The 14705-nt window shown below is 37.2% G+C and overlaps 1 protein-coding gene across 6 annotated transcripts in view; it reads left to right on the top strand.

Annotated features, from left to right (window-relative positions):
* arhgef1a (Rho guanine nucleotide exchange factor (GEF) 1a) overlaps positions 1 to 14705 on the top strand; it is a 67717-nt gene that overhangs the window by 30898 nt on the left and 22114 nt on the right. For all 6 annotated transcript variants that reach the window (XM_060865764.1, XM_060865763.1, XM_060865760.1 and 3 more), the window contains 4 exons: positions 5688 to 5850; positions 11451 to 11518; positions 11941 to 12007; positions 14424 to 14553. In XM_060865764.1, coding sequence (XP_060721747.1) covers positions 5688 to 5850; positions 11451 to 11518; positions 11941 to 12007; positions 14424 to 14553 — 428 coding nt within the window. The remainder of the gene's footprint in view (positions 1 to 5687; positions 5851 to 11450; positions 11519 to 11940; positions 12008 to 14423; positions 14554 to 14705) is intronic.

The following is a 14705-nucleotide window of genomic DNA, read 5'->3' as shown; positions in this document are numbered from 1 at the left end:
GCATTTAAAAACTGGAGCAGTGGAGACGAAGGCTTTTTCTTTCACTCCACACACACCAGAGTGTGTGTTTAAGCAGCCCACTCCACTACAAGTCACATGACTCAAGTTGAGTTTCAGTTTGCATGCGCACACGGATACGAACTAAACCGAATGGCTAAGGATTTTTTTTTGTACAGTTTTTTCCGCACCCCGTACCTACATTCCCATGGCAACCCTTAACGATAGAGCATGGTAGCTGCAAAAGAGGAAGTGCTTGCTCTCTGTTTCCTGTGCAGCATGTCCAAAAAGTGGTGCAGGACCAGAAATAGAGTAGTATTGCAATCACAATGGAAATTGGTACACTGTTTCTTCAGTGTACACAATGAACCACAGCAATATCTAGATATTTGTGGCTTTTACTCTTCACTGCATGCTATGTGTGTGTCAGATTGGTTCATATTTATATATTAACATGTGTAACCTATCACATAACTACAGTACAGCCGCTGACAGTAATGTACGGTAGGGTGCAAACGTTTGTGCAAGAATTATTTTTAAAAAAATCATGTTTTGTACTGAGACAGATTTCAGACTGAGATAAATCTACTATATTTTTTGCTGTTTGAGAAATCCTTGTTTTATAACTCATGCTTTTAATAATTTAGTATGATAACTCAAATAGTATGATTATGTGTTTTGTGGATTCTGCTTTTTGATGTGTATTAGTAATTACATGGATGTAAAGTTTAATATTTTCTAGAATCAAGTTGTATTTGGTCATTTTTATTTATTTATTTATTTATTTTTTATTTGAACCCAAGTTAGTGTGCTAAGAGTTTTGAACCTTACCATACATTAGGGTTTCGTATACACAACACTTGAAAATATATATATACAGAAAATTTACAGAAAATTGCAGTGCAGTATGTGGAGTATAATATGCAGCCTCCAGGCAAGGTCTGTAATTATGTAAAGAAATAATAGTGCCTTTGAGGAGGGGCAAAAGAAAAGTACGCTGTTATTTTTCCGTTACCCAATCAGTTAGATCGTTCCTTTCTTGTATTTTTTAAAATCAGACCCAGACCACTTTGTAGTCATATCTGTCAGATGAATTTTTCAGTATTTTGTATTGGTTTATGTTGCAGCATTTCTGGAATAAAAGCTCTGAATGCACAAGAAAGCACAAAATGAATTTCACACACTCAAGCAGAAAAGCCAAGGTCATGCTTTAAAGCTCTGCTGGAGGGTTTCAGGCTGGAGAGAGTCAGATGATCACACTTTTTAAATGTAGAAAGTATATACAGTATTTCTCCAGGAGTATTATTTTTGTCTGTACTTGGAAGCGAGACTTTAACACAGTGCCAAACACGACACTGACAGGAAATGACGGTGAACAGGCCAGGTGTTGAAATTTGGAAAGAGCGAACGCTTTCAAATCTGGGGGATGGTTGCATACATTATACATTTTAGTGTGGAGAATTAGCGATGCTACATTTCAAGTCAAGTCAAGAAGCTTTTATTGTCATTTCAACCTTATATAGCTGACGCAGTACAGTTTCTCCAGGACCATGGTGTTATATTCAATTCAATTCGATTCAAATTTCAAATTTATTTGTATAGTGCTTTTAACATTGGACATTGTCTCAAAGCAGTTTTACAGAAATATTACAAAAAGTACAAAAAGTTTAACATTATGTAAAGTTTAGTATTATACAAAAGTTCGAGATTAATATTAGACTTATATTTAAATGTGTTTGTACTTATCTCTAATGATAAAGCCTGAGGTGACTGAGGTGACTGTGATGAGGAAAAACTCCCTTAGATGGAAGAGGAAGAAACCTTGCAAGAAACCAGACTCAAAAGTGAACCTCACCCTCATTTGGGTGACACTGGGGTGTGTGATTATAAACTCTTATAAACACCAGAGAGTGTTATTATGAATAGTGTCCTTTTTACAGTCAGATACAGTCTGATAATTGGGCATTGACCACATGGAGTTGGCATATTCACTTTGAATGTCCAAAATCTTCATGAAGCAGAACACAACTGGAGCTGGTACATCTCTAGATGCCTCACAGGGTTGGTCTCATCTGAGTAAAGGTCTGAAATCTTCATGACATTGAGCACACGGAACTGGAGCTGGTACAATCTCAGGATGGGCAGAAAAAGAGAATCGACTGACTAGATGATAATGTGCATTTGATCAGATGTACTGGAGTACAGGATTATAGGATGTATTATCTGTTATGTGTATTCCTGGCTAAAGAGATATGTTCATCTACATAAAACAACCCACAGCTAAGCACTTAAAGTATGTTGTCCTATTTCAGGTGCTAGTGTCAGGTCAACTCTGTCTTTGAACTCCTTTTCCCAGAACACACTCCCACCTACAAACACAGACACTAAAATCTGCAGCTCCACACAATACTGGCATGTTTACAGTCTCTGGGGTTTTAATCACACACACCTGTTTCCAATTACACACCCACTCTCTCTCACACACACACACACACACACACACACACACAAAAACACACACACATTGCTTAAAAAGAGACATCAATTCACACAAATTTTGTGAAGTAAACATTTAGCAGTTCATATTCTGATCTTACCTGACTGTTTGATTTTTTTTTTTAAATTAAAAAAATATATAATAAAAGTGTTTTTATTAACTGCATTTCATCAATCTAAACTTCTCTATTGTGTCAGAGGTGCAGCCTCGGTTTCTAGGAATCTGTATCTGCTGTATCACTAGCAGTACAGCCATGTGGTATGAAGTAAGAGATTGTGGTTTGAGCGTGAAGTCATTTTCTTAATGCAGTGTCCATGAAGAAGTAGTACTGTGCAAAATAACCTTATTATCAAGTTTAAATTAAAACGATCAAGAAACAATTAAAGAAGTTCATTTAAAACAGTTTTGAAGCATTTTATTTGTCTATAACATTTCATTTCTCTATTAAAGTTCATGAATGTTAATTAACCTTTACTAAATCTACAACATTAATCTTTATAACTCATTATTTTAGTATTTTTTTCACTAATGGTTCTTGTTTACTGCTGTAAGTAGCCAAAAGAGGAAGTCAGAGAGTCATGAGTTGTCATTATATAAGGTCTGTCTTATAATCATTAGAGGTTCTGACAAGAGAATTAATGTCACTTACTTCGAAACTAAAAAACTTAAAAAAGAAAAAAAAGTATTGTTATTGCTTTTAGAGGGGACTTAAAAACATTGGCAAAAAAAACTCAGTTGCAAGTTTCCCTTTAAAGATCTGAAATGGTTCCTGTTAAGGGTTTTTTCTCACTTTTCACCCTGTTTACCATGAAGTAAAATTTTACTTGGCTTTTTCCTGCTTTATGAGATTTATTATGTTTTTGGAAGCCATTTTCATTCATGTGAGTGAGTAACTAATACCGGAATAACCGGGGGTGAGGAATGTAACCAGGAGGGTAATTATTTCATCCAGTTAAAGCAGCTTTGCTTACAGATGTTGGCATCATGGCCACATGTGTCTATTGTGCTGTAACTAGCTCCATAAGCATTAATGGAGAATCCAGATTATAATGGAGAATCCGAGCCAGATGTCATCAGATGGTGAACCATGTTCCAGATGAAGACTCAGAATAGTATTTCAGTGTTTTGAACCAAACTCTAAAAAAAGTACTTTAGCTTCAGCTACTTCAGTTTTTTAAACATGAACCATTCCAACTTCTGTTGCAGCTGCTTTTGTGCAGCTTTTTGTGGACAATCACATTCTTTGGATGTGATTCAATCATAAAAACAGAATTTTTAAAGTTGATTGAACCTAAAAGCTTGCTTTAATTCTGTTTGCAAGTCAAAAATAGTTACATTAGGGGCCATTGTGAGGCAAAAAGTAACCACTATAACCAATCCATGAGTATTATTTATAGCCATGAACTAATCACTAAAGTTTCATGTGGTCAGCTGACCCTCACACTACCATATGTGTTTTTCTGCAAACTGTTGTTACAAAGAAGAAAGCACACAATTGTCTACAGTGTATTTGTATGCTGTAGCATTACAGTTCCCCTTCACTACAGCTAAGAGATTCAAACCCTGTCCCATCATGACAATGTTGCTGTACACAAAGCACAGCGCTCCATGAAAACATGGTGTGTGTGAAGGCTGGAGTGGAAGAACTCGAGTGTCCTGCACTGAGCCCTGACTCTGACTCAACCCCACTGAACACCTTTGGGATGAACTGAAACACAGACTGAACCCCAGACCTCGACTCTTACATCATCAGTGTCTGATCTCACTGATGCTCTTGTAGCTGAATGAACACAAATCCACACAGTCACACTCCAACATCTAGTGGAAAGACTTCACAGACGAGTGGAGCGCATTATAACAGCACAGAGAGGGATGTTCAACAAGCACATATGTGTGCGATTGTCCACAAACCTTTACCTATATTTTTTATTGCTGTCAGCATTCAGTTGCTTGTATGGAATTTTATGTAACTGGAGCTTAACATATTTTACTTTCTACTGTTTACAGAGTTTTTCTCATTGTTCACAATTTCATGCATCATGAAATACTGCATTTAATTTAGTGAACAGAATATTACTCAGTAATAAATAGTATAAAAACATGCAACTTGAAATGATTGGATGACAGTTTTTTTGCAAGACCCCAATGAAAAAAGTCAATGAGGTAAAAGGGAATCAGGAAACATTTGGCAGCTTTTCATCCATAGCAAAACACAGCTAGGTGTCAGCCACTAAATACATGTTCAAGTTGTTTGAATAGTTTATTTTTTATCTAGTGAAACAAGAAGCCCAGTCCAGTTTGTTGTTTAATACAGGTTACAGTTCAATCATCCACCATACTCAGTCCTATTATTATGATGATTCTACACATTATCTTTTTTCTTCGACGTGAAAGCCACTCCTTGTAGAATATTTTTTTTTAGCTCAGATTACTTCCTGATTAAATGGTTGCTTATCAGCAAGATGACTGATTCACTAAACTTACACAATAAGCAGACTCATGGAAATTATGTGTAAGGGTATATCAGGAAAGAATAAAAGAAGCTATTTTCTGTTGATCCGAACTTAATGAAAATAATTCAAGAAGGAATGCAAATAATTGCGAGAATGATGACTATATGTAATACCATATAGACATTTAATTAAATGCGTTCACACTAAGTGAAAAATGAATATGCTTTGATTTGTGATCATTCAGTTACGAGAATTAGTGAGATCAAACACTGGTGTTGAGTTAGGGGGTCTGGTGTTCAGTCTATGTTCCAGTTCATCCCAAAGGTGTTCAGTGGGGTTGAGTCAGAGCCAGGGATATGTGCAGGACACTCCAACACTAACGCACCATGTCTTCATGGATCTCTGTGCTTTGTGCACGGGGCATCGTCATGCTGGAACAGGGTTCGAGTCTCTTAGTTCTTAGTTCTAAGGGAAATTCTTAATCCTAAAGTAAAAAAAAAAAATGTAGACAATTGTATACTATGAATTTTTTGACAACAGTTTGGGGAAGTACAAAATTGGGTGTGATGGTCAGGTGTCCACATACTTTTGGCTGTAAAATTTTGCCTGGTTTTCTTAAAATATTCACACACATCTGGGAGTCTCGTTCTATTAAGATTGTCCGTCATCACTGAATGACAATTAATCTGCTAAGCTACCTGATATTTCTCCTATGGAAACTTTTTCTTCTATTTTTTCAGAATAAGGAGAAGGAGCGGATGCGGGAGAGAGAAAGAGAGGCACGAGAGAGGGAGGCACGCTACACAAACGGCCACCTCTTTACCTCCCTCACAGTGAGCGGCACCACACTGTGCTCCGCCTGCAACAAGAGCATAACAGCCAAGGAGGCCCTCAGCTGCCCCAGTGAGTTACACACACACACACACACACACACACACACACACACACACACACAGAAATATTTAGGAAAGCAAACATTTATGATACAGGGCAAAAGCTTCAGTTAATGGATGATGTGCACATCAACCATGACAATGGTGAACATGTGATTTTAGAGACTTTGCATGTTTCATGGTTGTTGGTTGTTGGTGCCAGATGGACTAGATTGAATATTTCAGAAAATCTCCTGGGACATTCTCCAGTGTTTACACAGAAATGCAAAAACCTCTAGTGAGAGGTAGTTCAGTGATCAAGAACACCTTTTCACTGAGAAGTCAGAGGAGAATGTCCAGAATGGTTCAAGCTGACAGGAAGGATAATAAAATAACCATTATTTACTGTTGTGTTTAGCAGAAAAGCAGAACACAGAGCACACCATACTGACCCCTGAGGTGTTTAGGCTATAATGGCATAAGACCACATCAGGTTACTCCCTTGGAAGTCTAGAACAGGACAGTGGACACAAACTGGACCAGAACATATTTAGGCTCATTTCATTAGCTATTAAAACACAGGTTATGTTCCAAATCACACATGGGTGCAATATTCTACACCATTTTGCAGTAGAAACAGTGTGAGTGCAGTTTAGGCACCCGGATGATGCACTTATTTAACCGAAAAAATGTGGAATGTTTGACTCTACATGCACTACAACACTCAAAAACACTTAGCTTACGTAGTGGCAGAGAGGTAGGGCTACCAGAAGATGATGCTGACACAAGATGAAAAAAAAAATTCTCAAGATGGCCGATGATAATCCGGTGAACACTATCATACAAATGACTCTTTAAAGCTACTAGCATTTAATCTGTCATCATCTGAGAAAAAGCTGTGTCAGTGTTCAATTTGAGATCATATTCAATACTCTTCTAAAATAAACATATACTATACCCTAGAGCACATGGTGTGTGTACACACGTGGACAAAATTGTTGGTACCCTTCGGTCAATGAAAGAAAAACTCATAAAGGTCACAGAAAAAACCTTATTCTGACAAAAGTAATAATAAATAAAAATTCTATGAATGTTAGCCAATGAAAGTCAGACACTGCTTTTGAACCATGCTTCTACGGAATTATTTAAAAAATAAACTCATGGAACAGGCCTGGACAAAAATGATGGTACCCTAGAAAAGACTGAAAATAATATGTCCAAAGGGACATGTTACTTCAAGGTGTGTCCACTAATTAGCATCACAGGTGTCTACAATCTTGTAGTTAGTCAGTGGGCCTATACAGTATATCAACATGGACCAGAGGAAGCGAAGGAAAGAGTTGTCTCAGGAGATTAGAAAGAAAATTATAGACAAGCATGATAAAGGTAAAGGCTATAAGACCATCTCCAAGCAGCTAGATGTTCCTGTGACTACAGTTGCACATATTATTCAGAAATTTAAGATCCATGGGACTGTAGCCAAAGTGGACTACATGGGACACGATCATTGTTGAAAACAAATCATAAAAAAGCTAGACTGGAATATGCCAAACTACATGTTGACAAGCCACAAAGCCCTATGGACAGAGGAGACAAAAATGGAACTTTTTGCCAAGGCACATCAGCTCTATGTTCACAGGAAAAATGAAGCATATCAAGAAAAGAACACTGTCCCTACTGTGAAACATGGAGGAGGCTCTGTTATGTTCTGGGGCTGCTTTGCTGCATCTGGTACAGGGTGTCTTGAATCTGTGCAGGGTGCAATGAAATCTGAAGACTATCAAGGGATTTTAGAGAGAAATGTGCTGGCCAGTGTCAGAAAGCTTGGTCTCAGTCGCAGGTCATGGGTCTTGCAACAGGACAATTACCCAAAACACACAGCTAAAAAGAGGAAAACATTGGACTATTCTAAAATGGCCTTCTATGAGCCCTGACCTCAATCCTATTGAGCATCTTTGGAAGGAGCTGAAACATGCCGTCTGGAAAAGACACCCTTCAAACCAGAAACAACTGGAGCAGTTTGCTCATGAGGAGTGGGCCAAAATACCTGCTGAGAGGTGCAGAAGTCTCATTGACAGTTACAGGAATTGTCTGATTGCAGTGATTGCCTCAAAAGGTTGTGCAACAAAATATTAAGTTAGGGCTACCATCATTTTTGTCTAGGCCTGTTCCATGAGTTTATTTTTTTAAAATAATTCCTTTGAAGCATGATTGAAAAGCAATGTCTGAATTTCATTGGTCAACATTCATAGAATTTTTTATTTATTATTACTTTTGTCAGTTTAAAGTTTTTTCTGTGACCATTGTGTGAGTTTTTCTTTCATTGACCGAAGGGTACCAACAATTTTGTCCATGTGTGTATAGTCTGTAGAACGTTTTTTGAGATGCAGCTACAGGTTTTTTTAGGACTGAGTTGATAAAATTCTGAGGACATTTGGCCATTTTTGGTCCTCACACACTCGTAAAAATGAGAAATATCTCAGAGTGATTACCCAGGGAGCAAGGCTTGAATCATGTAGGAGTGCATGATACCACGATTTGATAACTAACACATACTTTTCACATTCCTCTGCTAGCTGGAGTCATAGAGCAGGTTTGTCTGGCAGAGAGAGATACAGAGATAATGTGCCCAGTACTCCCACACACATCCATATATATATATATATATATATATATATATATATATATATATATATATATATATATATATATATATATATATATAATAAATTGGGGTGCACTCATTTGTATGGTTATCACACATTAAATTCTTACTGGTCCAGCGATAAATCCAACATACAGTACATACACACCTCCACACATTCTTTCTTTAAAAATGGTAGGCTAAGCAAAACTACCACACACATACACACATACACAGACACACACTTATTTTCATGTTGCTGTTGATACCCACTGCTCCAAATACAGCACATTTTACACACATAGTGAGATTCAGAAAGCAGGAGCCATTTTGAGCCATTTACTGAAAATGAAACAACTGGGCTACAAAAAAAAGTACTTGTTCTAGCTTCAGTTGAATTTGCACACACACCCTTTCCTGTTTTGGTGTCACCCCACCCCCGTTCTTTATTTCGCCATTGTTTTCAACTTCTTCATCCCATGACTGCTTTTTATATCTTCCAGACACTAAGAGCTCATTAATGATAAGACTTTTCTTAAACACACTTCCTTATACTTTTCTTACACGCTTATATCTGTCACTCAAATACCTGCTGAGGGAAAGACTGTTGCTGTGACTGTCAAGGTCTCTGAAAATTTAGGATATTTACATGGTCTGTTAAACACTGTAAAAAATGTAGTCAATGTTATGGCAGACTATAAATAAACAGGAAGTGAATGGATAGCATGATTTGGACCCTAGGAGTATTACGTATTGATATATCATGGATAAGCAAAAGCCGAGAGGCGTTCTTTCAGCTATTCAGCTATTTCAACTCTGTAATTTTAGCTGTGAGCGAGCGTCACTAACTGTAAATCAGCTGTGCCCTGAACACCCTGCTAATTTGTATAAATAATTATTTATAGATGACTGGCACTGATTTTGTGGTTTAGCAATTGCAGAAATTCAAGCTAATTCAAGGTTTACTGCAGATTTTCCACAGATTTTGGTCGTGTGATGTCATCACAACACACATTCGGCTCTTGTTAATTCAAGCACATCGAACATGAGTACAGCATATGTGTAAAGTAGTTTAAAAGAAGAATCCTTTCAGGAAGCTTTCAGAAAAAACAAACAAAAAAGATTAAAACATTTTTAAAATGACGCAGCAAAATATAACATTTTTGGCCACAACATTCACCAAAAAAATACAGTGAAGTCCTAATAGGACTTTATTATATGGAGAGAAATGGCAGCCAGTAAATTACCATTGGTAAAACATTTGTGAATTTTGCGATTTCTTGGTTTGGCCTACATTAGCATTCTACAATAGAATTTCCACAGCTTTACTGCAAGAATAATAAACAAAGCAAAGCTCTCAAGCAAGTTTTGTTTCAGTAAATGACTGCATGACTTTCTATTTACTTTGAAATGGTCAAAACAATTTGACCATGCTAATAGACACACCTCTACACCTGCTAATTATCTAGCAGAAAATCAGCAGCACAGTGCATTGAATCACATACAGTAGGTCAAGAGCTATAGGTTATGGTTCAGGTCAAATCAGACATTAGAATGGAGGGGAAATGTGATCACAGAGACTTTTATGGCTTTTCACACTGCTCATATGCCCGGGTTATCATCATTCTAAACCTCTCCTTGAACCCCGGTTGCAGAAAGGTTTCATACTTGTAATTTAGAAGCAGGGTTTGCACAGATTTTGGGCTGTCTGATGCAAAAGTGTGAGAAACCTTTATATAAATCGATCACATGCTGTTTTTATCCAGTAATTGTTATTGACATTGCAAATATACAAATAAGGACCTTCACAAATTGTTTAGGAATGCACAGTGAGAAATGTTAGATTATGAATTAGCAAGATTAATTGTTAAATTGTTAATTGTAAAGTATGGATACTTAGAGTATACAATCACCCAGTGTTAGCTATTTCAGGTGTTAAAAACCTGTTAAGGAAAAGAGAAAGAGTATTTCAGAAACTGCGCATTTCACACAGAACAGTCTCTAGAGTTTGCATAGAATTAAGGAAAAACAAGAAAACATCTAGACTGCTTTATGCAGGAGGTCTATAGTAACTCAAATAACCATTCTTTACAACCGTGGTGAGCAGAAATGCATCTCACAAGAGACATTGAATGTTTGAGGCGGCCAGGAATCTGATTTGAAAAGGACCAGTGTTTCTAGTGGTTTTAATGGAGCTTATTATAAATTTATGAGCTGCAATGCAATTCTCAATTCTTTGCCAAACCTTTGGCCAAACCATACTTTAGTTCCCCACAAATATGAGATTGTACAGTAGCCAGTCAGATATATAATTAGCCATTCAGATGAAGAAAAATAAGAAGGTGCTGCACAGGATGAGGACTGTTTGTAATCAGATAAGTTCATGGATCAGTTCAGTGGATCAGTTCATGTATTAGTTTTTCAGGTGCAGGCCGAGGGCTATGGCGTGAATGTGTAGCATAAGTGAATGTGAAAAAAGAGTATTAGAAGGGGGGTTTCGGGGAATACCCAGCAGGGCCCAAGTCTCATTCCTTCCTACTCAGCCTCAAAACAGGAAGTAGAACTGCTCTGAAACAATAGGCCAATCAAACACTGAACACTGTAGAAGCCATTATGAGAGAAACATCCAGAAAGGAGACACAGAGAAAAGCAGAACGAGGCCAAGGTTTCAGCACACTCATGGATACCGGCCAAGAGAAAGAGAAGGGGATAGGCAAAAGTTCGGTACTGTATGTCTACATGCTATCCTAAACATTTATTCTCATGTTTTAAAATATCTACACTGTACAGTTTATTCTGTAGTAATACTAGCTTTTTGCCTGAGGTACACGGGGAACTGTTGGTTCTGCACTTCAGAGTGGCTTCAGAAGGAAACTGACAGTTTTCCATAGTGGTGTAGGGATGCTGAACATGCACATCTGTGCTTAGACACAGAGAGAAAGCCAGACGTATGAAGTAATGCTTCCTCTCTTTTTTTTTCTTTCTAGCTTGCAATGTCACCATCCACAACCGCTGCAGAGATTCCCTGCCTAACTGTATCAAAATGAAACAGCGGGTAAGAGAAGATGTGTTCTATCATGTCTGACATGTCTATAATACGAAAGGGCTGCTGTTATTACTTTTTATGCTTGTGTGAACGAATCCGTTCTGAATGTATTCTGGATAATATAATATCACAAAATCGTATCCAGAACACCTGATTTGGCCTTAATGCTAAATTCCATCATCAGAATTCAGTGAGTGAATGAAAGTATTTTTAGATTATTAATATTATTACTGTATGTTAAAAGTAGCATTGTACTTTTTATACATTGTATTTTCATTATGGTTATTATGGCACTAATATACACCCTTCTAGATCATTTCTGATCTAGTCTGTTTCTGTTTCGAATGTAGTAAATACCGATAAATTATATCACCAATTTTCTCTGCTTTCTACCCTAATTATGTATATGTGATGTTTATGACTTCCTGCAGCAACAAAAGCTGGCATTGATGCGTAACAGCTCATCCTACAGTGGAACAGTGACACTGCGGAATAAGAGTGAGTCCAATCGGTTTGACCTATTTTTTACCTTACTAACTAAAATGTGTTCATTTTCATAAAATTTCTTTCTTATATAAAGGTCAGAATAAGCAGCTAGATTGGCTTAATGAAGACAGCAGTAATATCTTAATGCTCAATGATTAGTTAATGGTGTTTCATGTTACTACTTGACTCAAGGAACAGACTCTTCTCTGTCTGCTCATCTTCCGCTTTAATTGTTGACTTTTGTACAAGACCTGAGATCACTTTACCTATCAGATCAGAGAGGTTTGAAAAGGAAGGTAAAATCTGTGAAAAGTCTTCATGACTAATTGTCATTAGCTCTGTAGCTAGTTGCTGGTCTGATGACATAACTTGATATAAATGCAGTGTTTGAATCTAATGTCAGAATCCAGGTCCCTTAAAGGTGTTGCGAATATTTGATGCCATATTATTCTAAAAATAGCCAAAATAGCAAGAATGGCAGATGATCAGTAAAAGTACTAAGAGATGTAAGATAAAAAATGTTCACCTACTTCAGAAATGTGTGACAGCGGACAGCTACGGATTGTTGACTTCAGTTCTTTTTCTGAAATGGAGATAAATTCTCATTATGCTCCTTTTTCTTTATACCTTCTTATGCTGCAATTGGCACTTGATCACTGGCAAAAGTTGATGTGGGTTATTTTTGTTCTTCACTTGTATGCTCTTTTTCACAGTTTGCCGTTTTTTCATTATCACTGTTAACCCTTTACTTTTCCTCTTCTTTTCCATCTTTTAGAGTAGAGTAGAGAACTTTATTAATACCCAAAGAGACATTTAAAATGGAACAGCCACAACACAAGAGCAACAGGGAGGACTGGGACTCTGGGAATGGGAAGCAAAACAAGATTTAAAGTGCACAAGCTTACAAATTATTACAAATAAGAAATAGTGAATATACATATACATAAATCTCTAAGATATTTAAGATTAAAACTGATGATTTTGAACAGATTTACTGATCAAAATATTCCAGGTTGGCAGGTTTAAAGCTGCATGTTATACATGTGTGATGAAAAGTTGTTGTCAGGAATAAAAAAGTGTTATAAGTGCAGTGACACTATGTAAAAATTTGTTGGGCAACATAAAGGCTGGCTCAGTGGCGGCTCAAACGGTTAAGCCTCTGGGTTGTTGATCGGAGGATTGGGGTTCAAGCCACAGCATTGGCTTAATACAGGCTGCCACTGTTGGGCCCTTGAGCAAGGCCCTTAACCCTCTTCTCCAGGGGTGCTGTATCATCTCTGACCCTCTGAAGATGGGAAATGTGAAGAAAGAGTTTTACTGTTCTGTAATGTGTATGTGACAAATAATGGCTTCTGTCTGTCTATCTATCTATCTATCTATCTATCTATATATATATATATATATATATATCTATATATATATATATATATATATATATATATATATATATCTTTGATATATATATATATATATATATATATATATATATATATATATATATATCTATCTATCTATATATATATATATATATATCAGTGTAGTGGTTGGGTCTGTAAAATTAATAATCCATCATTTGCAATGCCCACATATTTCCCCAAGCTCTTAGTAGAGTCAGATGGCAGAGGGCAAAAAATCTTGGTATCTTAAGTATGCAACCTAATGAACCACACCTTATGTACATCTCTCTGGACAAGGGTGTCTGCCAAATGCTGTAAATGTAAATGTAAAAAAAGCATGCATGGGGTGTTTGCTATTGTCCATGAATTTTTCCAACACCAGTTCCTCAAGGTTTTCCAGTTTGGAGCCCAGAACCGAGCCAGATTTCCTGATTCTATTCTTCCACTTCTTTGCATCTGTAGCTCCAATGCTGTTCCCCCAGCTAATTACAGAAATTAACATTGCAATCACAGACTTTTAGGTCTCAAGCTGTTTGGAACAAACATTGAAGGATTTGAGCTTCCTTCATCTCATACCCTTTTGCTAGACCACCTCGCTGTTGGTCCTACAGTCTAGTCTATTGTTGAGGTATTTATAATCATTAACCATCCTTTTGTTGATGAGGATGGATTGGGTTACTGTCTTCTTCCACTACCAACTCCTTGGTCTTGGACACATTGAGTATACGTTTGTAGTTCTTGTAGAGCACAGCTCCATTCCAAGACTCTGACCAATCTTTAATATGTTGTACCACAGCAGATTAAAAGAGAACTTCTTAAAGTGGCAGGAACTGTGGCAATCTATTAAAAGTCTGAGGTGTAAAAAGCGTCCCATGGCAGGATAAAACCATTGCCACTGAGTACATATCAAAAGTTAGAAGTGAAGGTGTGCAGTGGTGTGGGTGTTGGGAAGTGTTTTGATTAGTCATGGTGGATGTTGGGGTCCAAGAAATGTGTTGCATAATCTGACCAATTTATTCTTATGCCTTTAGCACATTTGAAAGAGCGTCCAAGCTCAGCCATCTACCCCTCCGACAGCTTGCGTCAATCACTGCTCGGTTCCCGACGCGGACGTTCTTCCCTCCTGCTGTCCAAAAGCGTATCTACTAATAACATTGCAGGGTGAGTCACTCGACCACGTCCCTGTTGTGGCGATGAGGTCATTACCCCATTCTTTAAAGTTTGTGATGGAATTTTATTTTCGTCTTCTACAGAATTATTTGTATGTGTTTGTTGTTTAATACCAAACCTATGTGGTTGTGTCGTTCCTTATT

Source organism: Tachysurus vachellii, chromosome 3, assembly GCF_030014155.1.
Source record: "Tachysurus vachellii isolate PV-2020 chromosome 3, HZAU_Pvac_v1, whole genome shotgun sequence".
NCBI lineage: Eukaryota > Metazoa > Chordata > Actinopteri > Siluriformes > Bagridae > Tachysurus > Tachysurus vachellii.
The sequence above is the reverse complement of the archived record's forward strand: the minus strand, read 5'-3'. Positions and strand labels throughout refer to the sequence as shown.